This window comes from Protobothrops mucrosquamatus, unplaced genomic scaffold (genome assembly GCF_001527695.2).
Source record: "Protobothrops mucrosquamatus isolate PMUCROS unplaced genomic scaffold, P.Mucros_1.0 scaffold192, whole genome shotgun sequence".
NCBI lineage: Eukaryota > Metazoa > Chordata > Lepidosauria > Squamata > Viperidae > Protobothrops > Protobothrops mucrosquamatus.
The window spans coordinates 79,249-105,491 of NW_015386548.1; the positions used below are offsets into that span (position 1 = coordinate 79,249).

General features: G+C 37.4%; 2 protein-coding genes across 2 annotated transcripts in view; both read right to left on the minus strand.

Annotated features, from left to right (window-relative positions):
- The window catches only part of LOC107285555 (cytochrome P450 2K6-like), a 15,101-nt gene extending 716 nt beyond the window's left edge, over window positions 1-14,385 (minus strand). Inside the window, exons 1-8 of the mRNA XM_015813755.1 lie at window positions 14,203-14,385; window positions 12,792-12,954; window positions 11,870-12,019; window positions 11,085-11,245; window positions 10,033-10,206; window positions 5,761-5,905; window positions 3,335-3,519; window positions 2,284-2,425 (exon numbers count right to left, since the gene is read on the minus strand). Coding sequence (XP_015669241.1) covers window positions 2,284-2,425; window positions 3,335-3,519; window positions 5,761-5,905; window positions 10,033-10,206; window positions 11,085-11,245; window positions 11,870-12,019; window positions 12,792-12,954; window positions 14,203-14,385 — 1,303 coding nt within the window. The remainder of the gene's footprint in view (window positions 1-2,283; window positions 2,426-3,334; window positions 3,520-5,760; window positions 5,906-10,032; window positions 10,207-11,084; window positions 11,246-11,869; window positions 12,020-12,791; window positions 12,955-14,202) is intronic.
- A 4,331-nt stretch (window positions 14,386-18,716) lies between these two features.
- Window positions 18,717-26,243, minus strand: part of LOC107285556 (cytochrome P450 2K6-like) — an 18,784-nt gene continuing 11,257 nt past the window's right edge. The window contains exons 5-9 of the mRNA XM_015813757.1: window positions 25,730-25,903; window positions 23,948-24,092; window positions 23,134-23,318; window positions 22,104-22,245; window positions 18,717-18,904 (exon numbers count right to left, since the gene is read on the minus strand). Of these exons, the coding sequence (XP_015669243.1) occupies window positions 18,717-18,904; window positions 22,104-22,245; window positions 23,134-23,318; window positions 23,948-24,092; window positions 25,730-25,903 (834 nt within the window). The remainder of the gene's footprint in view (window positions 18,905-22,103; window positions 22,246-23,133; window positions 23,319-23,947; window positions 24,093-25,729; window positions 25,904-26,243) is intronic.

Here is a 26,243-nt window from a genome sequence, read left to right on the forward strand (position 1 = left end):
TTGGGCCGACAGTGGAAAGACCGGCCACTAAAATGGCCGTTCACCTTGCTGCTGTAACCAGAAGTCAGAAGAACATCTAAGCACAGGAACCACCGTGGCTGAGCCGGGGGAGACTTTTTTTTCTCCCTCTCTTGGTTTTCCTTTTTCTTTTGTGCCTGTAAAAAGCACCTTTGAAATTATTTCCCTGCTCTAAGAAGGCGGCATTTGTGAGTGTGGGAAAAAGAAGCTTAAATGGACTGAATTAATTTAAAGTGATTTTTTTTTCTATTTTTGTTTTTTTTTAATTCACTTTGGGGTTTTGGAAAAAAAATTAATATTGAATCTGCTATTGGACTCCTTTTTTCTGTGTTTCCTGATCTTGTTTATGAGATTCCTGATCTCTGGGAGAAGATTTTACATTGTACTGAGGACACCTTGTGGAAAAAGTTAAAATTGCAACTCTCTCTTTTTTCTGACGGTGAGACTGACTTTGACCTTCAGATTACCATAAAAGGAAAAATACAAAGAAAATTAACAGCTGTACTGGTGGGGGTGGATACTGATTAAATGTTCCTTGAACACAGCCTCTACTAAATGATACAGACTATTCCTAATTATTTTTGAAATGGAGCAACCCTATGTTCAACTTGACTATAAGCTCATACTTGAAAAACCTTATGAAGCTACTGATGAAATATGTTTGCAAATAAAAGAATTTACTATGGAAATAAAAAAGAAAGCCTGCTTTGAACTTACAAATTGACCCTCAGACTTTATTTGAGCATTCTATAGACCAAAAAACAACAGAAGCGGGATTAACCAAGGGTAAAGAAGATTCTACTTTACTTCACATGTATGCTGATGAGATCTCCGAGGAACCAAAAAGGACTGTAATTAAACCACCTACAACTCTAAAACCAACAGAAATGGACAGACAAGCTCAACAAACTGAGAATTATGGTAATTTGGATAAGCAACTATTATCTACAAAATTGGACATAACTGAGCCTGCTATTCAACAGTTTCAAACTTGGAGATTTGACTCTTTAAAACAACAAGGGATTACTTACAAAGGAACTAGGTCTCTAAAACAGAAAAGGGGACATTTCTGCTTGATACAAAGGACACCACAAGGCATAAAAAGTGACTTGTTCATTGATATAGAGGCGCTGTTATGGAAACCTGTTTGGCGTAAAAAGAAAGCTAGAATAAGATTTAAGAGTGTGACTTAAGGCTTTATGTAATGGGTTTAAAAAGCTTATTAGATATGGACTGATTTATGGCTTAAGACAGTTAAACAAGATGTTAGATTGAATAAAAATTAATTAAAGGTTTGAATTTAATTAAGAGGTTTGTTTATGTATTAATATGTTTTGGATATAGTAATTTTGGGAGGAGGTTAAAGGAATTTGATATTGATAGATTATAAAATAGAATAGAAATAGTAAGGTATTTTTCTTTTTTCTTGGTTTTGTCTTTGTTTCTCATTTTTTGTTCTTTTTTTTCTTTTCTGTTTTGAAATGATACTAATAAATGTTTATTGAATATGTTAAGGAAAAAGGCAATGGGGAGACACCCAAACTGTTAATTATGCATTTAGATTTGAAATAAGGAATATTGCATTTGAAATAGTTAACTCAACACAGGATTTGGATTTGTGGATTTATTTTGATTAAAGGTTATTGAGGATTGTTATGACTGACTTAATTGTATTGAAATATATTAATTTGAATATAATATGCTATTAGAGGGGAAAGAGAGGGGTTTTTAATGATTTAATCTGAACTTTATGAACATGACTTTGTTTGTGGACAATTAATTGCCCTGCCACCACGTTGATTCTTAAGCACTTGTTTGTAAAACAGAAAAAAACCAATAAAATTTGTTTAAAAAAAATACTCCTATAACTGGTCTGCAAAACTGAAGTATATCATGAATCCTATTACAGTGCTGAAACAGCAGGAATAAATATTTCTGTTTACCAGAGTCATGATTTATTTTTTAAAAATATTCTTAGGATGCCCTGCCAATAAAACTGAAAGTAGAGATGTTCAGAAGTACAGCTGGACCCTTTAATGCTTATGGCTATATTTCTTTCTAAACTGTGAACATATAAATTTAATAAATTATTGTTATTACTACTATTATCACCTTCCTCACAGGGAACTTCTAAGTTAGCAGGGGCCTGGACAAAAATAACAGCTAAAACACTATTGATGATTAACGTTTACGTCTGCTAGCCATGTGGGGAGATTTTAATCAAGGGGAAAGGCTAAATATCATTTTAATATCATTTAAAATAACCTGCAGAGAAAGGCATGAATGCATCTCTTTTTACGAATTTTCCTTCAGTGTTGAGAAAATGTTCAGGGTAGAATTCGTGAGGTCTCTCCCACTGAGATTCATCATGGAGCACAGAAGTTAGCAATGGAATGACTTGGATGCCCTATAAAGAGAAAGCAATAGGTGATTCAAAAATCAAGATGGTATATAATGCACCAAGTTATTCTGTATTCCTAAAATTTCCAGTGTGGTACACAGGGCACTAATCTGCCCAATCACCTACTCTGGAATGTATAGAGCAGGGATGTCAAACTGCCATCCCATGGGCCGAATGCGTCATGCCGAAACCACGCCCACCCCAGCTCCGGCAATGGGGAAAAAGTCACAATATGTCGCAACACGTCTCCTGACATGGCAAGTTTGACACCCCTGGTATAGAGAGATTTTTGAATTGTTGAACTTCTTTGGGTCTTTGTTTCTATTTGTGCAACCATAAAATGGACTTATGAAAGGCTTTTCTGCTGCACTGCAAGCAAAAAAAATATATCTTCAGATGTTTACTTGATAGTAAACAGCACTGAGCTCCATAGTTCTTCTCCATATGCAATAGAAAGCTCCTTAATCCAAGGAAACATTAAGACTTCCTGTCCTTATTCTCCATGGATAAAGGAGTCCTTACACAGCAAATTCTCATGTTACATGTAGATGGCAAAACAAAAAGGGTCAATAAATAAAGTATTCTATCAGAATGTATGAAAAACATCGTCACTTAATTATTCTTAAGAATAGCTTGCATTCCTATTTGATCATTATGGTGGTATAAACTCAGATTTTTTGGCTACCATAGATTAATATAGCTTTCCTCCCCACAACATACACTTGGCTCTATCTGTATGGAAGCTTGTGCCTCCACAGAGTTTGAATAAAATCAAATATGGCAGATTACAACATTCCTAGAATTAATAGAGCCTGTGATATGAAAGCTTTTGAAGATTGTTAATTGTTGTACTGTAATAAATGGACTGAATGTAACAAACTTAGATTTGAAAATGAACAATACAGATACAATCACCTTTGGAATGAAGTAGCCCTTAAAGTTAACATCCACTGTAGTTGCATGTGGCAAGTTTAAGGGAACAACATCGGCATATCGTTGAACTTCATGGACTACAGCATCTGTGTATGGCATTTTTGTTCGGTGTTCGGCTCTTGGCTGAGCATATCCAACAACATTTATTATTTCTTCTTGGACCTTTTCTGAAATAATAAACAATAATATCCAGTAACATAAACTCAGTGTGTTGGATATGGTGTTAACTCTTGGGAATATAAAATTGCAATGGCAGGAGATCCAAAGTTTTTCTGGAAATTGAGGAGGAACAGTGCATTCACTAGTTCAGATTAAAGAAGATACATGTCATAGTTCCAGGTCATGATCCCAACAAAGCAAGCACACCTGAGACATTGTGATCTCTAATGCCAGGCTTTATTGAGCATAGCATACTGGCACTAATGAATGCAAAAGTCAGCTCTGATTAAATTGGCGTGAGAGCAGTATATTAAATGTATAGCAACTCTCTTTTCCCCCTGACAGTGCAGGTCACATTACCCAATTAAGCTCCAGACAATTATTATGAAAAAGAATCTTCAGTTTCCAAAACAAACTTGTGGATGATCTTGCAGCTCCACAGCTGCAACACACATTCCATTCTCCCCACTCTCCTCCCTGGTTCTGTAGACAAGCCAAGGGGAAAAATGTCCAAAACAACATGAAGTTTTTCTAGCTTGACAATGCATGCAGAGAAAAATAAGACAGAAGCTTTAATTGTACATATGATCCCTGTGCTTTTTACACATAATACTGTGATACATCAGATCGATCAATGTGGTGGCCTAGAGGCGGTGGTGGGATTCAGCCGGTTCGCACCACTTCGGCAGAACCAGGAACTAATTTTTTGTTGCCCAAGCCCAGAATGGACTTCTGGAAGCGGCATCCACACAGAGAACTAGTTGTCCACATATTTGAATCCCACCACTGCCTAGAAGTGAATAGTTGAGAGTTCAATCCTAGACAGTGACCGATGTTTCTCTATCAAAGCGCAAAGAAAAAATATCTGCTGCAAACTCTGTGTAGGCATCAGGAAGGGCATCCAGCCAGTAAACACTCAACTCCATTCAGTTGTCAGGACCCCACCCTGAAGCAAGGGACTGGAGCAGGGATGCTTGACTGCCAGCAGTTTGGGGATGCGAGGAGTTGTGGGGCACCGAGTTGTCCCCACATCAATTTAGACAGTGTGATTTGTTCTATGCCGACCTTACCATCCCAAGTCAATGGGGCCCAGCCGGATGCACCTACCTGGCAAGACCTACCCAGTCACGCCCACCTGGCCACTGTGAGCAGTCATAGACCCATGCCTGCCTGCCCCTGTGGTTACCGCTGCAGCACAGCTCCATGCATTGGACCTGTCCTCTGCTAGCACTTCTGCCACTAACAAGACACCCAAAGAAGCGAGGAAGTAAATACTCATCACCTCCTACTACTAATCTGCTTGCAGGCCAGATCTAAAGACATCATGAGCTGGATCTAGCCCTCAGGCCTTGAGTTTCACTTGTCTGTGATATATCAGACAACACTGTGCCAGAATTCAACCTGACCATCCAGTTTGGTTGTGAAGAGACATTCTGTTGCTGGTTCCCCTCTTGAACCAGGTAGCAGGCCTTCTGAGTGGCAGACCCCACTCAGTATGGAAGAATCTCCTTTGGAGCTACAAATGCCACCTACCCTACTGATACTTCATAAAATTGCCAAAGCTATCCTAACCCGGCCTGTCGAAAAACAAAGATAAATCTTATTTCATTACTAAAAAGGTTTTCAAACAGAAAAAGGGTTGCTGAATCCCCTCAGGCTGTGACCCCTCCTGTAACTCCTCTTCATCTTCCAAGTCTGAGCTGGCCAGGAGAAAAGTAGTCCTGTTTCAGCAGGCATTGAGATTCTAAGGTAGATTAAGCCATTGGGAACCTATGAGAATTGTTATTATTTCATGAGGATTTTAATAATTCTGGTTTGTGTTTGTGTGGATATGACTTTATTGTGCCCTGCCTGGAGCCTCTGTTGGTCTTACTGGGTTTTGCATATTCTAAGTAATATAATAGACTCCAATGTCTTGCATCATCATAGTTGCCCAGTAACTAATAGCATGTACTCATTACATTCTAGAGCTACACCATGCTTTGGATTTGGCTTCCAAAACATGCTCTGGAGCATAGAGAGGGATGGAAAAAAATAAATTGCTTTGAGGCAGGTGTTCCATTTGTGTTTCTGCATGATTCAAGTCAGTACACAAAATTGGAAATGGAATTCCTTGCCTTTTCCCCCCTCTTTCACTCAGGTATTATCCAAAGTCACTGTCACCTACCTTAGTTATTCCACATCTAACACTACATACCTGAAATCAAGACACTAAAGTAATGGAAGCTGTCAAATTGTAAAGCACTTACTCTGAATTAAAGGGTACTTCATCATTAACGTAAGGGCCCAAAATAGAGTGGTTGAAACTGTTTCCACACCAGCAATGAATAGATTTGTCACGGATTCTTTTAAATTTTTATGGTTGAAATACCCATTGTTCTGGATCTTCCTTTCCTAGAGTTAAAAGAAAGAACTGGTTTTAAAATTGGTTTTAAAACGGTGCACTCCTGACACATTGCAAAGAATGTGCAGCCTTCTCTAAAGCAATCTTTAGTTGCACCAAAACAAATTAGCAATGTTCTGTCCAGATATTTTTTAAAAAGCCAAATTTCCACTCTTCCTCAGTGGAAATCTGCCTTGTCCAAAAGGTATTTAAATGGTCTGCACTATTAGCATGCAAAATGTTTTAAGCTTGAAGTAGTCCATTTTGAGTTCAAAATGTTCTGACTTTACCAGACGTTTTTCAACCATTCTGAAAATGTTCCAAATTCAGCTCAGTCTGGTTTTGCAATGACTTCTGTTTGCTGTCGAACCTTCTATCAGCCAAGGTTTAGACCTTAATACCGATGGGTAATCTTGTCTGCTGGTCCTTAAGATTTAATGGATATTACCTATTGACAGAATCTTCACACGACTCCACAAAGATCGCATTCTCAATACAGGAATCTTTTTGGTTCTAAAATATTCTGGTTTAAATCCTCTTTGATACTGTCATCTCTCCTTTGGGATTGCTACACATTTTATAAATAATTATCCACGTGAAATTTATTATTCAGGAGGTTAAAATTCCATGCACCTTTCTGAGGTTTTTTTTTAATCTTCAGTTTCATAACCATCACTGGAAGAGATTAATTCTATGCTTTCTCTCAGTGTCTTTGTGTGTGAGTGTATGTATGAGTGAGTGTAAATGAGTGAGTATATCAATTTCTGCAGCTGGATTGTATGTGTGTAGGTAACTAAATTGATGCATAATGTATGTGTATATGTAAGTAGAGAGCCAGTTTAGTGTACTGATGAAGGCATTAGGCTCGAAGCTGAGAGACCATGAATTCTAGTCTTTCATTAGGCATGAAACCAACTGGGTGACCTTGGCCAGTCATTCTCTCTCAGGTTTAGTAAGCAGGAAGTGCAAACCACTTCTGAAATCTTGCCAAGAACACATCACCTGAAGATTCTACATCTCCAGTGACATTTGCTAAAGAAATGAAATGCCATATACAAAAACCTGCATCTTTCAGTTAATGATGTTGGATTAATCTAAATCTGGCCAATGTTTAATATATTCACAATTTATTATTTAAGAAAAACCCTTTGAAAATATGTAGCTGTTATAGTAAGTCTTTGAACATATTTTTTCTGAAATACAGTATATTACTTTCTATGCAATTGATGTAACTACCCCAATAATACTCTTTTTATATGCAGCTATGTCTTTTGTTTGAGTCAGGGGGGGTGGATTCCGGCAACGTCTATCCGGAATCCCAGGAACTCTGTGGAGTTCACTCATATTTGACATTTGTCTCTTTTGAGCTTCAGCCCCGCTTCGTGGAAGCACTGAAGAGCAGCTCTTAGACATTCTGCTAATATTTCTGCTGATTCCCCAGCAATTAGAATGTCGTCAAAATAAGGACACAAATCTGGAATGTTTTTGAGCGTGCGTTCCATCATGCTTTGAAAAAGCCCTGGGGCTACACTGACACCAAACTGCAGGCGACGAACCCTGAATGCCCCTCTATGGGTAACTATTGTTCGTGCCTCTGCAGTGGCATCATACACAGGTAGTTGCTGATATGCCTGTGCCAGGTCCAGCTTTGTGAATAAGCGACCTCCTTGTAATGATGCCAGGATGTGGCTAACTACAGGTACCGGGTACGCATGCTGCTGAAGTGCCTTATTAATGGTGCACTTATAATCAGCACAGATGCGCACTTCACCATTTCCTTTAAATGGTGTGACTATGGGGTTTTCCCACAAACTGCAATCTACCAGTTGCAGCACACCTTGCTGCACTAACTTATCTATCTCTGCATCTATCTTGGGTTTAAGGGCAAAAGGCACTCTGTGAGGCTTGATCCTGATTGGGGTTATGGTTGGATCAAGGTAGAGGGCGATTGGTGCTCCCTTGTATTTGCCTAAGCTAGGGCTGAATACATCAGCAAATTCCTGGCAGACAGCTGCCAAATCCACTGTTTGGGTTCTGTTGATGCCAGTCACATGGATGCCCAGGGCATCAAACCAGTCTAGGCCGATCAGGCTTGTGCACTGGCCTTCAAATTTCAAACTCTTTGAACTTCACTTTTAACGTAGCTTCGCCTTTAACTGCTACGCTACACGTGAATTTTGAAAATCTGTCAACACTACATTTGACAGCTTGAGTCTGACTCATTTCCCACCATGTCTGCAGATGTAATAGAAAGTTTTGTAGGAGATTATGGACAGGGCTGACCCAGTGTCCGATTCCATTGAGCATGGAACTCCTTGTAGCTTGACTCTTAGTCTAAGCTTTTCTTTGAGGGGGCGATGGGCTCCTGTTCTCAGAATGCTCCTCCTTCCGGAGCAATATCCTACTCTGTTTTGCCCCAGGGCCCCTTTACCTCTCCTGGGGAAGTCTTCGGGTGGAGATTCCCTCTGGTGACCTTTACAGACAATAGCAATGTGGCCCTGTTTGCCACATGCTCGACACACAGCCGTACAAAACCTGCATTCTGAGTGCTGGTGCTGTCCTCCACAGCCAGGACAGCTAGGGAAGAAGGCTGCCTTGTCAAGTGGCCGCTGCCTTCTTCCTGGAAGCTTCTGCACCCGGTCAATCTCAATGTCCTCATCTGGGTCATCTGCTCTCTCTGAATCTGGCTGGAGGAATTCTGCCATCGCTTCTTTCAAAGCGTCCAGGAACGTCAAGGTCTCCTTTGCAAACAGCCTCTGCTGTAAGTCTCTGTTTCTCAGGCCACATACCAGTCGGTCCCTGAGCGTATCCTCTAAATCTGAAAATTCGCAGAGTCTGGGCGCCTGTCTCAGGGCAGCCATGAATTCAGCAGCTGACTCCCCTGGCTGCTGCTCTCTCTGCTCGAACGTGTGTCTCCATGCAATGATAGACAGTCTTGGTTCGAAGTGTTCTTTGAGTCTTCTTTTCAAGTCAGCGTAGGTGACTGACTCCAAGCTGGCTGAGGCAATTAGATTCTGCTATGTCAAAAGTTGCCTGGCCGCATATGCATAGCAAGGTTGCAGCTTTTAGTCCGTCTTCCCTGACCTGGTTCGCTCTCAAGTAGTTTTCGACCCTAGAGACATAAGAACTCCATTGTTCTGGGTCCAATACATCGAATTTGGATAGCTTGCCAACTTTGGCCATAGCTAGCTGTTACTGCATCTCTCAATGCCTTATGCTGCTAAGGGTTTCTGTGCAAATCCTAGGGACGGATCCCTTAGGATAGTGATGCCTCCAGCATGGCTTGCTGGCAGGCAGAAGGGGGGAACACTGTTCCTACCAGGGCGCTGATGCCTGGTCTTACCCCTTAGTGACTCTTAGCTCTTAGTCCTCCAGCTCTTCCTTCCTTAGCAGCATAATCCCACCTTCGTCGCCACATTGTATACTGGGAACAGTGAGGCATTGAAGACACAGGAGTGAAAGTAGCTCGTTTATTCAATCCACACAGAAGCTGCTCTAACAGCCACTTGACTCCTATTTATACGGACCGCCACTAAGCGGCAGCCAATGAGTTTAAAGCATACATTCCCTCCTAAACACAGGCTTGCAATATATATAATACAGACAGTTAAGGATTTGAATTGAACATCTTGATTAACTGTTTTATAACAGCCCTATGAAATTGGGTTAATACACAACATCTTTTCTGTGCAAATTTTCTAAGAATCAAAACAACAACAAATCATAATTAAATATAATGTTCCTCAAATGCGTGCCAACTTGTAGGAATTAAAAGCAAATTGTTCATTATTGATATCCATGCAGAGCCAGAATTCATTATGGGGTTCATAACATTATAATGTACAAAAAATATATAAAAAGATTCTGGGTTATTATTATTCTAGGATTCTCAAGTGCTTTGAAATTAGGCTAAGTGTGATTAGTGACATAATAATGCTGGTTAGTGAGTATAATACAAACAGCCTTTCAATGTTAGAGTACTGAAAGCAAAATAAATAATTGCTCAATATTTGGAGACCATTGCGAATTTGCCAGGTTTGCTTTTTTTCTATAATAAGGATTGTTGCCAATTGCGGGTACTTCCATTTGCAAAATATGATGGAAAATTTCAAGCTGTCATTTCTGCACATTACATTACCTTTCTCTGTTGTACAAGATACGAATCGATAAAGTTTCTTGGGTTATTTTCGTCCAGATTATTGAGACATTGGATGAAGTTTTCCTTGACAAAAACATTAAATCCCCTTCCATTCTTCAGGGCTTTTTTATGAGTGCCAAAAAGGAAGCCAAGCACGGGAAACATGTTATATAGCTGAAACATACAAAATAACAAAGATAAAAAAGAAGACACATACCTAGAATATCATTTTGGATAGACTTTACAAATAGCAAAAGCAATAGCACTTAGACTTATATATCGCTTCACAGTGCTTTACAGCCCTCTCTAAGCAGTTTTACAGAATCAAATTATATCTGTTTATATATATAGATAATAATATAGAGCTATTATAATTCAGAAATGGACTTCCTTTTAGTTTCCTTAAACATAGGACTTGCAATATGCAGTATCCACGAAATTTTTCCATCACAAATTTGATGGAGAATTTTGGAGGTCCTGTCATAGATAGTTCTAGTTAATATCGTGTTGCTCTCATTAACATATATAATTCTCATCTAGTTATTCTTAGTGATTGAAACACATTTGAATTAGATTCTATATTAATAATAATAATAATAATAATAATAATAATAATAATAATAATAATAATAATAATAATAATAATAATAATAATAATAATAATAATAATAAAGTTGGAAGGGACCTTGGAGGTCATCTAGTCCAACCCCCTGCTCAGGCAGGAAACCCTATACCATTTCAGACAAATGGCTGTCCAGTCTCTTTCTTATGTAAATTGACTGGAAAATGGAACCAGAGTTTCATCAAGTTCCCATTTCAAGAAACATTTGATATAGATATAAATATGACATACCTCCATACATATTTGGATACTTAAGTGGAAGAATGATGGAAATATTGTGTCACTTTTAAAATATATATTTTGAATCATTCCAAAGTTTTTTTATATTAGACATTAGATTCTGGATTTTGCAATGGATCCTGAAAAATGCACACTGCCGTGTCTACACACTAAATGAGCTTTTAATGCTTTTCAGATGGATAATCATTACCTGCACTGAGGGGGTTCCCAAAAGCCTGGCATTTTCTTTTGCCAAGTTCAATAATTTAATAAAACCTGGATCTTCAAAGTCATATCGCTTCCCAACTAAAATGGATACTGTGATATTGGCAACAGCTGCAGTCATAATTCCTCTGAATTCAAATGGTGTTCCTATACATCAAATGTAGAATTTCATCAAAATGTTAATATAATATAAAATTATCACAACTATGTACTAACATTGTATTTTCACTGCCTTGATTCTAGCATCAGTTGGCTTCTTTAATCAGAGTAAAAAAATGGATTTTTAAAATAAACGTCTGGAAATCTTTATGGATGATTTGATGACATTTGGACAGAAATCACAATGAGTTTTGGATTTGTGAATGGATAAGGATGAGTATTTATGGGAAGAGGCAAACCATTATGTAATCTCATAGGGCGTGGGACTCTTATTAAATTTCCTGTATTTGTTGCAAGAAAGATCATGACTCTTTTTTTAAATAATCTTTTTTTTCTATCTCTCTTTTCTTTTCTTTTTTTTTAAATTCTTCTCTCTTTCTCTCTTTCATCCTTTTCTCTCTCCTATTTGCACTTTGTGTTTTTTCTATTTTATAGTTTTTTTTCTGATTTGAGTTTTTATTACCTTTTAGCATTGTAAAAGCCCTTCAATAAAAACTATTTAAAAAGAACAACAGTTCTGCAAGTCTGGAATAGGTCATGAAGAAACATCAACCCCTTCAAGATAACATAAGATAGATAACCTCTTTAGCCCAAGAAGAAACACAAACTCACCTTTATATGATTCAAACTTCTTTATCAGGAAACTGCACTCTTCAGCTATTCTGCTTTCCATAGACCTCTTACCCATCCCATAGTCCCGTAATGTGGTTAACATAAATCGCCTCATTACTCTCCAATTCTCACCATGGGAAAAGGCTACTCCTGAAAAACCAAAGAGTATTCAAAATTTCAACTGATTGTGAAGAGAGGTACTCTCTACAGGTCATCCAGTTGGCTCTTCCAACCCAAGGAACATTTCTTAAACATTCAGTTAAGTTTTCTAATTTTGCTATCTTAAAAATGTCTGCACTTCAACTCCCAGAATTTCCCAGCCAATTCTGTAAGTTGAAATCCACATGTCTTAAAGTTGGTATGTTTGGAAACACTGATCTAAGTCATGCATGGGAAAGAGCCAAGTAATTCTGTGCTAAAATATCCAGATAATCATTAGAGGAAGAATTTGAGAAAGATATCTATGGTCTCAATTAACAGAATAATTACAAAGACCATCCCTATGCAGAGAACTGGCTAGTGACTTTTTAAAGAAAGCAAAGAAATACATCATCTTTTTAAAAATCACCCTGTGGTATTGTTTATTCCAGAATATACAATTATCTAATGAATAGCACTAAATCTTAGCAAGAGCTATACTATACTGTTTTTCTGTAGTTACTCCCTATATTTAGTTTCTGACATGGTTTTTCCTTTTTCAGTTGCTATCCACAGTTATTTAAAAAAAAATACTTTCATTTTTCCCCGTGTTCCCTTATACCTCTTTCACTTATTATTTTGGAACAAGCTGAGTTATTTTTAAATTAAAAACTAGTTTCAGTCATATCTAATTTGTACTGCTCCTGTGATAACTTTGTTACAAATGCTCCATTGTACAGTTATATGTTTCCCAACTGTATGGCCATGGAATGGAGGTCCTCACCAAAACCCCTTGAAAACTCCTCAAATATGGGGACGCGGGCCCTCTCAGCAAACACATCAGCGTTATTCATCAGAGCTTCCTTTATGGTCTCATATCCTGTTAGCACCACTATTTTCTGGACTCCCAGTTGGATTTTGAACACAGGTCCATACTGTTTGGATAGCTGGAAAAAAGAAAGGAAGAGAGATAGCTATGGTCAAAAAAGTGACCCTTTATAAATCACAATGAGAATATGTACATTTTGCAGATTGAAATACACATCCACAATAATAAAAAATATTTACCTAAGAAAAAAGACCATTTATGAAATGTACAGGCTAAGAAGTAGTAAGACTTTGCTGCAGATTCTACATTAGAATCTGGGGCAGAAAAAGATGGAGGGAGGAGGTTATGTGCAGTGGTCTCTAAGCTTTCTGTCTTAGTGGGCTGGTGGGGAGGGACAGGGAATGGTTCCATGTGAGTTGCAGGCTTATGTGTGAGCTCCTGAAAATGGAGCTTTGCACGAGAGCTCCTGAAAATGGAGCTTCACGTGTAAGTGCAAGCACCTGCCACTTGCACAAATGAGCTGAGTGCGGACATGCTTGCCCAACGGTTCAGAACAGGTCATGGCCCGGTAGTGAGCCGTGGCCCAGGGTTTGGGGACCCCTGATAGAGAGAGTATTGGAAAGCCAAGGACAGAGAAGAGAGGACTGTGGAGTTTTAGGTATTGGGTGAGTTTCAAATGTTGTGACTGGATTTTAGTGAGCATGGGCATTGCCCCCTTTTGTGACCCACCCATCTTTTTCAGAAGGGATTTAATCACTTGCTTTCATTCATGAAACTCTTTGAATCCTCTGAACATTAAATAAATGGATCCATTTGGGTTTCCCTCAATTAACCAATCTTAAAGTTGTTCAATGTCCAAATATATTTATGGTGCGATCACTTTTTCTGTACGTTTCTCAAAGATATGCATTTTTGTTTAAATTTACCCCTAATAAACAGTTTGGGAAACATGATATTTCTAATATAATGTACAGCATTTACACTATTTATATGGATATATGCCGTTGTTTACTGAAAACTATACCAAGTTTTTATTTGTTTTGGGGTGGGAATAAAAATAAGTTGGAGTTATTTTAAACTGAACATGGTCCACACATATTTCAAAACCCTCATCTCAAAACTATCCATTTTGTCTTTCTATAGTAATATATTATGTTGATGCCTATCAAGATCTACCTAGATTCAGGGCTTAGATTTTAAAAAAAAGAACAAATAGGACATTCTTTTATTTGTTGGGAATGAATGAGCCGTTTGATTTAATAAGAGCATTTCTCTTTAGTCAGAGCAAGCTTTAATTTCCCTGGCTTACAAAAGTCAGAGAATACTGCAATTTTTCCCTGCAACCGAAAGGATAAAAAAATGTTACCTCTAACATTGTCTGGTAAGGTTTCTTCAGATCCATGATGTGGAGGTTTCCAACAACAGGCAAAGGCTTGGGTCCTGGTGGAAAATCTTTGGAGCTCTTCTTCCAGGAGTTGCCCATTCTCAAAAGGAGCATAATCATAAGTGTAGATAGGAACAGTATTGAAATAGGAACCATCCAACCCATTTTTCTTTTTAACAGGCAAGTTCTTTAGAGACTCTAATGGAACATTTGCAACACAATTTGATCAGAGACAGTATCTGCCAACTGAAAAGCTCCAAAAGGAACAGAAGAATTAAACCTAGCTGAAAGTGAAGATTACCTGTAAGAATGGCCCCTTTTAATGTTAGATGAGTATCTCATGGCCATCCTTGGTAATAATTAAACTGAAGATAGTAAGATATTTTGAATATATATCAGAATTTTCTGAGTATTTCTCCCATTTAACTCTTTAAAGATATGAACTGAGAATGCATTGAGGTTTCTCCTCACCAGTTAATTCCAGAAACAGGGATGAGGGTGAAAAACGCTGTTTTACTTGAACCAACTGAAAGTAATGTCCTCTGCATTTAAATTTCTCCAATTTATTCCTATACTCGCACTCATGCTTTACCTGTGGCTATGTATTTTCAGACCAACTTCAGAGTTATCAACACAGTTTTAGTTCTTATATGCAGTGCTTTTTTTGAAAAAAAAAAAGTGCCGGAACTCACACACGTCATACAACCCAACCATACTTGCCTACCCTACAAGGTTCCATCCAAAAAAGGTGCCGGAACTCCATTTCTGGGCGTTCTATGAGAAAAAAAGCCCTGCTTATATGTTTAGTGGTAACTTGCCCTACACAAGAGATTGCCAGTCTAGCATCTACTGAACAGTGTCTGCATGCTGGATGCTAGGAAAAATGTTCTCAGTAGTAGCCATTTTTAGTCTATTGTAACCTCAGTGCTTTTTTTGTAAAAAAAAAAAAAAAAAAAAAAGGTGCCGGAACTCACACATGTCATACAACCTGCCTTGCCTACCCTACAAGGTTCCATCCAAAAAAGGTGCTGGAACTCCGTTCTGGGCGTTCTATGAGAAAAAAGCCCTGCGTATCCTAATCTCAAAATGTCAAATTGTGCCTCCCGTTGAACTCTTTTCAACACCAGGCGGCCATTTAATACTAATTTATGCAGTTTATATTGCATTTAGGTACTTTTTTGTGTTGCATTTTATTCTATAAAATAGGCAGAAAAACTATGTGTGCAATAAGCATTATACAGACACACATACAACACACACACAGAGAAAATATCTCTAAAAGGTTTATGCTTAAACAGAAACAACAAACTCAATATCTAATCAGGAGCTTAAAAATGGACAGAATGAACTATGTAAGAGCCAAGACTGAGCAAAGATTATTGCTCTGCTGTTGCAAAGTGCTCTATTACTGCCTGACCAAACATTGTTAACAAACAATATGTTCTTCCCTCTCAGCCATTACTGCTGCGAAGAAGTTTTACCTTGGAAAAGATATTTCCAAAGATATTTGGAAAGCAGCTGGTTTTGTTTATTTATAGATGTTTGTATGCCTATGGTTGTCTTTTGATGTACTAAACTGATAATAAAACTGAAAGAGTTTAGAGATGCCAAGTTCTTATTTATAAATACCTTTAATTCTCTCCTTCTTTAGTCTAGCTGACTATGACTAACTCCACTAGAGGAACTCTATATCTCTCAGAGATTATTTAAAAAAAATGTTTGAATTAATTTTTTGTATAGATTACATTTGAGAACACATATGAACAGATGTAAATGTAAGGAATCTCACATATAAGCCTATGTAAAAATATGTGAAAACAGGAGTGGGGAAGAATAAAAGGAAAATAAATAAATAAAATACAACAAAAACCAGAAAAGGGGAAAAAAAGCAAGGAATAAGAAAACAGAAAGGAATAGAATACACTATTTTGAAATTTCAATAGCTTTTCCAATATAAAAATACATCTTTGAAGTTCCAAAGTCAACCCAATCCTAATCCTAATTCTATGATATAAAGCACTGTAATTCTGATGGATAAAAATAAAATCATTCATATGAAATAAGAAGTAATGATATTTCCACATTGCCCATTGAAAATGATATTTTTGTCTCTTTCCTCAATAACGCTTGCAAGATCCCTGTCAAATCATGATGACAACAGAATGGAGAAAACAAAAAATTAGGAAGTGGAATCAGTCAAAGTATATCCCAGCCACTGTAAAATGACAAGATTTAACTGCATTCTGAAATGAGTACAGAAACTTCAGTGAACAAAAGGATCCCAGATTTGTAAATGGTATTTTTTTTGTATTTGAAAAAAAGTATCTTGCTGCCTGACATCAGCTTGGTAATCAAACTATGTTCCCTGTAGCAATCTATGGTTGTGAAAGTTGGAACTTGATAAAGCAAGTCACGAAGAAAATTGACGTGTTTGAGCTATGATGCTGTAGAAGGCTCCTGCATATTCCTTGGACAGCAAAGGTGACTAACAAGCAAGTACTGGAGCGCATATCACCAGACTTATCACTGGAAGGCAAAAATCACAAAACCACATCTCTCTTATTTTGGCCATGTCATGCAGGGGAATTTAAAGGAGAAAGCAACTATGCTTGGAAGAATTAGCAGTAAAAGGAAACCAGGCTGCCGAAGAACATGGTGACTGGCAACTTCAAAACTGACACCAGCCAGAGCAGAGAACAACTCAAAGAAATAGTACAAGATCGGAAGACATGGAGAGGCCTGGCCCATAGAATCACCAAGAGTTAGACATGATTGAATGGATATCATCATCATCATCATCATCATCATCATCATCATCATCATCATCATCATCTGTCTGATTATATTATATGAAACAATCCAACATATGAATACTCCACAAAAATAAAACTCTAACACACCATAGGCTCCATAAGATTATCCTCAAGAAAAAGTGGTTGGGCTTGGTTCCCATTCTGACCCAATGTCTCAGGGAAAAGCCAGGTCTTCAAGGCCTTCTGGAAAGCAAGAGAGGTATGGGCCATTTGTAGTTCAGTTATGGCTCAGTTATGAGGTCTCTGCAGATGACAACATTTAACAGAGCAGTCCTAGAATGAGACTACTTTATAAAATCTAGCCAGACAGGTAAACATCACCATGAAGAGGCAGTCCCTCAAACAACCTGGTTCTGTGCCATCTAGGGCTTTAAAATTGATAATCGGCAGCTTGAATTGCCCCAGAAAGAAACTTATGCAGTAGTAGTGTAACAATGAAGAACTTTGGGATTCACAAGCCTGTGTGTGCTTCAGCATTCTGGTCATGTTAAAATTTCTAGGTGGTCTTCAAGGGCAATTTCATGTAGAGTAGGGCATTGCAGAGATCCAAAAAAGAAGCAAGGTGGGCATGAGTGATTATGAGCCGGGCTTTGCTGTGAATGACAGATCCTCAGGACTATATTCCATGGATTTGATGAAGTGGATCTGATCCATGAAACCTTTGGACTAACAAACCAATAAAGTTTTAAGATAGCTTAAGACCATTATATTCCTTTCAAACACAAAAACTTTCTGATGTTTCCCAGTGTGCAGTGTTAATTCAAGAACTGAGATCCTGGGCAAGGTAATGATAAACTCATGGACTCTATTATTTCCCCTTTCCATTTCTAAAAGGAAGGCATGATTCTCAGATATTATTTGACACAAGTATTTTTGAGTCATTTCCCCCAATTTCACGTTCTTATTGCCTGCTTCTCTAAAGTGCAGTATATGAACCTGCACTTTGAGTACTATATCTTTATTCCTGTATCCATTTGGACACATGTACATACATGTTGATGTACACATATGAATAGGGAACATGTGGAAATTATATTCCTATGCATATAGGAATCTGGAGATGTTCTTATCATCTTTCAGGATGAATGAAAGTGGCTCCACAGTTGTCCTTCTGTTCAATACGTTCCCTTTGATCGCCATCATTTCCCTTCACAGATGCCTTAGAAAGAGAAGCAGGGAACAGACCTGTTTTCAGGTTTGCATCAAACCCAAAATAATATTTTCTGATATGTGGAGAACAAATTTTTCTCTAAGTCGCATGATTAATCTTTGGTGAAGTGGGAAAATACAGCAACAATGAATAAGTCATTAGCAAAAAATGGAATTGAGGTTAGTTAGTTCACATTTATTGTTTCCCCATTGCCTGTTCCTGCTTAACAAATGATATTCTTATACTGTAGCCATGCTACCTGGAAAGAAAGAGAGGGGATTTCCTGTTTAATGTAATCATTGGTCAAAATCATTGGACCAGTTTGTTGATTGTTCTTTATAGTGATTGATACAATAACTAAGATCGCATTTTAAGGTATCCTTTGTCTACTACTGATTTGATGCGACTCATCAGAATCATATGTGGTATCTTTAATGTTTCAGAGAAGGCATAAATGAAGGCCACCAAAAGGTTCCAAGAGAGACAGATGCAGCTGAGCAATTCAGACTAATGAATTGCTGAATGTTCCTATTTTAAGAACATGGTAGAGCACATAATGTGTAAGTATTGGGAGGTGTGGTAAGCCCAACTGCACGGGTCATGTCCAGGTCTTCTTTTGACAATCCAGGAGCTGGTTGGAGAATGAATTTCTGCAGAAGACTAGTAAAGAACATGAATATTTCTGTTTTGGCAAGGGTCTCACCTGGACATACTCTCCGACCTGTAACAAGAAACAGATTTATTAGCTGTGTTAATAACATTTTATTCCACCTTCTCGTGATATATTGGTTTGAGAGTTCACTATAAAATTGAGACCTTACTGACTAATCATACAGAAGAATAATGCTACCACTAAGGACACCCCTATAATGGATCTCAGAAGTGTATCAACATTTCAACAAATAAATTGATAAAATTATTATTATTACTATTACTACTATTAATATTATTGATCATCGCACAGTCAGCCAGCTGTTCAGACTGGGTCTGGTATTTTTGATTACCTATCGAGTCCTTAACAAGGACCTGGGATAGGCAGATCTGGATGTTCGATGGTGTTACAGATATTGTCACAGGAAGGAAGCTGTTCCCAGTAAAGCCGCCTTTTACAATTGACTGATGAACGAATTTGTCAATGCCAATGATGTTCAAGTGATGCTCCAGTTGTTTTGGGATTGCACCCAAGGCACTTATTACTATTAGTACTATCTTTGCTTGCCTTTGCCACAATCGTTCTATTTTTATTTGTAGGTCTTTGCATTTTGTTATCTTCTCCAGTTCTTTCTCTTCTATTCTGCTGTCTCCAGGTACTGCCACGTCCACTATCCAGACTTTTTTTGTCTTTCTTATTGACAATTATTAAGTATGGGGTGTTATGTGGCAGGTGCCTGTCTGTTTGAATTTTAAAATCCCAGAGCAATTTAACTTCTTCATTTTTATGGCTTTCTCTATTTTTTGGTCTCACCAGTTCTTGCTTGCAGGCAAATGATATTTCTTGCAGATCTTCCAATGCAACATTGTTTCTACATTCTCATGCCACTGCTTGCAATCAGTCTGGGTGATCTTCTTGCAGCAGCTTACAAGGTGGTCCCTTGTTTCTTCAGCTTCTTTGCATAGGCGGCACTTACAGTCTGTTCCTGTCTTCTCAATTTTGACTTTGTATGCATTTGTCCTTAAGGCTTGGTCTTGTGCAGCCAGAATTAGTCCCTTGGTCTCTTTCTTCAACTTTTCTGCTCTTAGCCATTGCCAGGTCTGGTCATTATCTGCTTTCTTGCTATTTTTTTTAATGTACTGGCCATATAAGTGCTTTATTTTCCCATGCCTCCATTCTGTTCTTCATTTGGTCTTTCTTGTAGGCCAGTTTGGTCTCTCCAGTAATCAGTAAGCCTTCCTGGAATATCAATTTCAGTGCATCTTCTTCATTGTCCTTCAAATATTCTTCCAAAGCCTTCTTCTTCAGCTATCTGATATACTTGCAACATTCCACACCCACCTATTTATCTTGGTAGGTAGAGTCTGTCAATGTCGCTCCATGAATGAAAGGCATGATTTGTTATCATTATTTTTCTAGTCTTCCTTTCTAGTCCACTATTACAGCTGTGTATCTAATGACTGGAACTGCCCAGATGTTGATTGCCCTGATGGACTTTCCTCCATTGAGTTTGGACTTTAAGATCTTCTTCACTCTCTTGATGTATTCACCTGTAATCTTTTTCTTGACTTCATTGTGCTTGATGTTATCAGCTTGAAGATACCCAGATACTTGTAATAATCATCTTCATCCAGACTCTTAATATTATTTTCATGGGATCTTGATTCCTTCAGTTTTCAATATTTTCCTTGTTTGTTAGTGAGTGTGGCACATTTGTCCAATCCAAACTCCATTGCAATATCTTGGCTATATATACGGACAGTGTGGACCAGCGATTCTATTTCAGATGGAGTTTTTCCATACAGCTTCAGATCATCCATGTAAAGGAGGTGGGATAGTCTGGCAGATGTTTTTGATAGCCATGGCCTGAGTTATTGAGTATTGTTTACAGAGAAAACAGTGCAATGACCAATAGTAGTTGTGATAGTGAATCTACTTGAACTATTCGTCTCTTGATATTAACCACTTCCAGTCTCTCATCATTGACTTGCAATTGTCTCTTCCATTGTACATTGATCTTTGCACAATCATTCTGATATTTCTATTGACTCCTGTAAATTTTAGGCACTTGATTATCTAGTCATGTAGCAGAGAGTAGAATGCCTTTTTGTACTCAATCCATGCTACATTCAGATTGGTCTTCCTTCTCTTGCAGTTTTCCAAAATCATTGTGTCAATTAGGAGTTGATCTTTTGTTCCTGTGCTATTGGGGCAGTTTCCTTTCTGCTCAAGTGGAAAGAGATTGTTTTCAATTAGATGCTGTTGGACTACATCAGCTACCACACCAATTAGAAACCTGATACTTGTTGGTATGCAAGTAATTGGCCTGTAGTTGCCTGATGCTGCCCCCTTTGCTGGATATTTCATTATTAGGTAGGTTTCCCCAAATGTTAGTCACTTTTCAATTTCACCTCCTTGTAGTATGTTGGCAATGAGTAGGTATAGATCAGTTAGATGTTTCAACCAAAACCATGCAGTTCATCTTCACCTGGTGCTGACCAATTCTTGTTCATTTCTGCTGTTATTACTAGTACTTTCATTTTAATTTCTTTTTTATTCTTATCCACCTCTTTTAACCAAGCTGCATCTTTGTTGTATTTTTGTATCTTTGGGTTATCCCATAGCTGTGCCCAGAACTGCACTGTTTCTTCCTTGTCAGGTACTGACCGATTCAGTGCAGTTTCATTTCCAATTGGATTGAAATTGGAGGTTCTGCCCATAATTTGCAATTCGAGCTTTGTATCTGCTGATCTTCTTAGCTCTAGCTGTTATTTGCTGCTTTATTATTTCCGCTGCTTCCTTGATCTTCCTTCTTTCTAAGTGGTATTTCTTGATTAGGTATTCTTTGGTCTTCTTGTTCTTCAGCTTCTTTTCTTTCATCGGTTCTACCTTGCTTGCATCTGATCTCAACTTGCTGATCTTATTTTCCAGTCTAATCTTCCATTTTTGTGGTGCACTGTTTGATTTTTTTTCTTCTCTGTTGATTTTGCATCCCAAGTATTCAGTTATAACTGCAGCTGTATTGTACATTTGTTGGTTTGTTTCTCACAGTGAGTTGGTTCTTATAGTTATCTTATTGTTATTGTTATTTCTCACAGAGTATTTCTAAGGTAGCAGGGACTTGGAACAGAATAAAACCTAAATGATATTAATTAATTACACTATTAATTCTTAATTCTTACACTATTAGCTTATTTGGGAGATTTTAATCAGGGAGAAAAGCTAAATATCATTTTATTCATTTTTATTAAAAAAAATAAATGGCTACCTGCAGAAAAAGGCATGAATACATCTCTTTTTACAAATTTTCCTTCAGTGTTGAGAAAATGTTCAGGGTAGAATTCATGAGGTCTCTCCCACTGAGATTCATCGTGTAGCACAGAAGTCAGCAACGGAACCACATGGGTGCCCTATAAAGAGAAAGCAATGGGTAATTTAAAAATCAAGCTGGTACATCATGCACCAAGTTATTGTATAATCCTGAAATTTTCATTGTGATACCAGAGGCACTATTCTGTCCAATCACCTAATCTGACCTGTATAGAGAAACTCTTAATTTGTTGAGCTTCCTTGGGTCTTTGTTTCTACTTGCAACAATAAAATGGATTTTTATAGGCATTTGTGCTGGATTGCAAGCACAAATATCTACATTTGCTTCCTTAGTAGTAAACGCCACTGAGTTCCATAGTTCTTAGTTTTAGTAAGGTACACTCAGAACTTTTAAACCTCTTTAATCCATATACTCCCTCATTTTCCCTGTGTTCCCCTGTATGTATAGAGAATGAGGTATCTGCAATAGAAAGCTTCTTAATATATGGATGCTTTCCAAACATTAAGACTTCAGAGTCTTCATTCCTGCAGATATTCCTTACATAGTATGGTCTCTTATGTTACATACAGATGGCAGAATGAAAAGGCTTCACTTACAATACATATTCTCTGATAATGTATTAGGATCTATGAGAAACATCATTGCTTAGTTATTCTTAAGAATAACTTGCATTCCTATTTGATCATTATGATGATATAAACTCTACTTTTTTGGCTACCATAGATTACTGTAGCTCTCCCCCCCACACACACAATATACACTTTACTCTATCTAGGTATATGCAAGCTTGTGTCTCCATAGAGTTTGAATAAAATCAAATATGCCAGATTACTACATTCCTAGAATTAATAGAGCCTGTGGCAAGTGATTTATGAAAGCTTTTGAAGATTGTTTATTGTTGTACTATAATAAATGAACTGAATGTAATCAACTGAGATTAGGAAATGAACAATACAGATACAATCACCTTTGGAATGAAGTAACCCTTAAAGTTAACATCCACTGTAGTTGCATGTGGCAAGTTTAAGGGAACGACATCGGCATATCGTTGAACTTCATGGACTACAGCATCTGTGTATGGCATTTTTGTTCGGTGTTCGGTTCTTGGCTGAGCATATCCAACAACATTTGTTATTTCTTCTTGGACTTTTTCTGAGATAATAAACAGTAAATTCCAGTAAAATAATCTCATGATGTTGGTTATAGTGCCAATTCTTGGAAATATTAAATTGTGATGCATACAGTGGGCAGGAGATCTATATTTATATCCTAGCATTTAGGATAAAACCATATTTCCTCTGGAAACTGCTGATGTATAGCAAATTCACTAGATGTGCCCTGCCTGGAGTGTCTGTTGGTTTGAGCAGGCTATACATATTGTAGATAATATAATAGATGTAGATTGAGACCCTAGAAGCTGACTTCTTGTACCATTATAGTTTTCCAGTAGCTAATAACATGTACTACTAACATCACTAAATTATAGAGCTACACCATGCTTTGGATTCGACTTCCAAAGCACGCTCTGGAGCACAGAGAGAAATGCAAAACCTGGAAAGGACTCAATTGTTTTAAGATGCTGTAGGCAGGTGTGTCCATTTGTGCTTCTGCATGATTCAGGTCAGAACACAAAATAGGAAATAGAATTATATATCTTTTTTGCCCCCTTTATTCAGGCATTACCAAAGTCACTGTAATTTAGTTATTCCACATCTAATATTGCCTACCTGAAATCAAGATGTACTAAAATAATGGAAGTTGACAAATTGTAAAGCACTTACTCTGAATTAAAGGGTACTTCATCATTAGAGTAAAGGCCCAAAATAGAGTACTTGAAACTGTGTCCACACCAGCAACAAATATATTCATCACAGATTCTTCTAAATTTTTATGGTGGAAATATCCATTGTTTTGGGTCTTCCTTTCCTAGAATTAAAAGAAAAAAATGGTTTTAAAACTGGTTCTAAAAGAATGCACTCCAGGACACATTGCAAAGACAAACCAGCCTTCTCTATAATTTTTTTTACAATTTGCCTTGTGAAAAAATGTAGTAAAAATGACCTGAATTAAAAATATGCAAAATTAAAGACTAAAATAGTTCCCAGAACATCTTGAATTCATAATGTTTTGTACAATCTTAGTCTCTGCTAGGTTGAGGAGATTTTTTACATGGGCAAAAGAACATGTTATAAACAGTTTGACAGGAGAAGTGAATGCCAAATGCATTGAAAAAAAGATTAATGTGACCTAATTTTTAAAAAACTCACAATGGAGTTCAAAATTCTTAAAAACTTCCAATTATTTATTTGCATTCTTCTTTTAGGGAAAATGGTTAAAAAGGTGTTGCCAGTGTTGCTTCAAATATATTTACAATGATTGTAAATATACCAAAGTTGCCCCAAGTACATGATTGAAAAAAATTCCAATACAGGTTCATGAGAAGTAGGAGTCTGAATTGATCAAAACTCTTATTGCAAGAGATACATGAAGAGTGCAATTTTTGCTAATTCTCCTTAATAGCATTTTTGGAATGTTTTCTATTTGTTTGTTTCCAAAATGGTTCTGTGGCTGTTATAATTCCTCTCCTACTTCTTGACTGTATTCAGATCCAATTAAGCTCTGAAGATAGAATCTCATTCTATTCAAATCTTATTTAATGTCTGTGTGAAGCTTTACAAATGATTATCTACATGAAAGTTATTACCTAGGAGGTTACACTTCCACACACATTTCTTATTTTCTTTTATTTTCAACTAGCTGTACCTGGCCACGCGTTGCTGTGGCTCAGTCTGGTAAAAGCGTGTGTTGCTTTTATGTCCAACAGATGGTGCTGTTTTTCAAAAAAAGCATGTTTTACCTGTCACAGGTGTGACATCTATATAATATAGGTATATAAAAACATGCATGTATTCGAATGCAACGTTGTGTCAAAATTTCAAAGCAATCGGTAAAGAACTTTCAGAGATTTAAGATTTTGAACAAATGAACATTTACATTTTTATTTATATAGATCTCATAACCATCATTAGAAAAGAGTGAGTGAGTGAGTGAGTGAGTGAGTGAGTGAGTGAGTGAGTGAGTGAGTGAGTCAGTCAGTCAGTCAGTCAGTCAGTCAGTCAGTCAGTCAGTCAGTCAGTGACTGAGTAACTATAAGTTTCTATATCTGGATTGTATGTGCGTATGTAAATAAATCATTACACAAGGTATGTGTAAATGTAAATAGAGAACCAGTTCGGCATAGTGGTTAAGGCATCAGGTAGAAACTAGGAAATCATGAGTTCTGGACTATTATTAACTTGGGGTGATCAAACACTAAGAAGATTAGGCTAAGTGTTGATTGGTAACTGCAGTAGTCCTGATTAGTGACCATAATACAAGCCTTTCAAAATTAGAGCGCTAAAAATCAGGCAAAATGAATGATTGCTCAATTTTTAGAGACCATTGCCAATTTGCTAAGTTTGTTTTCTTTTATAATAAATATTCTTGTCAACTGCATGTGCTTCCATTTACAAATACAACTTGATGGGAAACTTCAAGGTGCCATTTCTAGCACATTTCATTACCTGTTGCTGTTGTACGAGATATGAATCAATAAAGTTTCTTGTGTCATTTTCATCCAGATTGTTGAAACATTGGATGAAGTTTTCATTGATGAAAGCATACAATTCCTTTCTGTTATTCTGGACTTTCTTACGAGTGGCAAAAAAATAGCCAAGCATGGGAAACATGTTATATAGCTGAAACATAAAATACCAGGGATAATAAAGAAGTCACACATCTAGAATATAGATTCTGATAGGCCTCCCAAATGATGTCTGCTCATTTATTACAATAGAAAACATAATAACACAAACCAATTACAATGTAGATATGTAGTTTTTAATAGCTTTGGTGGAGAATTTTGGAAGGCCTGCCATAGATATATGTAGCCATGGTGGCGCAAGGGTTAGAATGCAGTACTGAAGTCTAACTCTGCCCGCAGCCTGGAGTTTGATCCTAACAGGGCCCAGGGTTGACTACGAGGGCAGTAAAATGAGGATCCAGATTATTGGGGGTAATACGCTTGACATTCTAGAT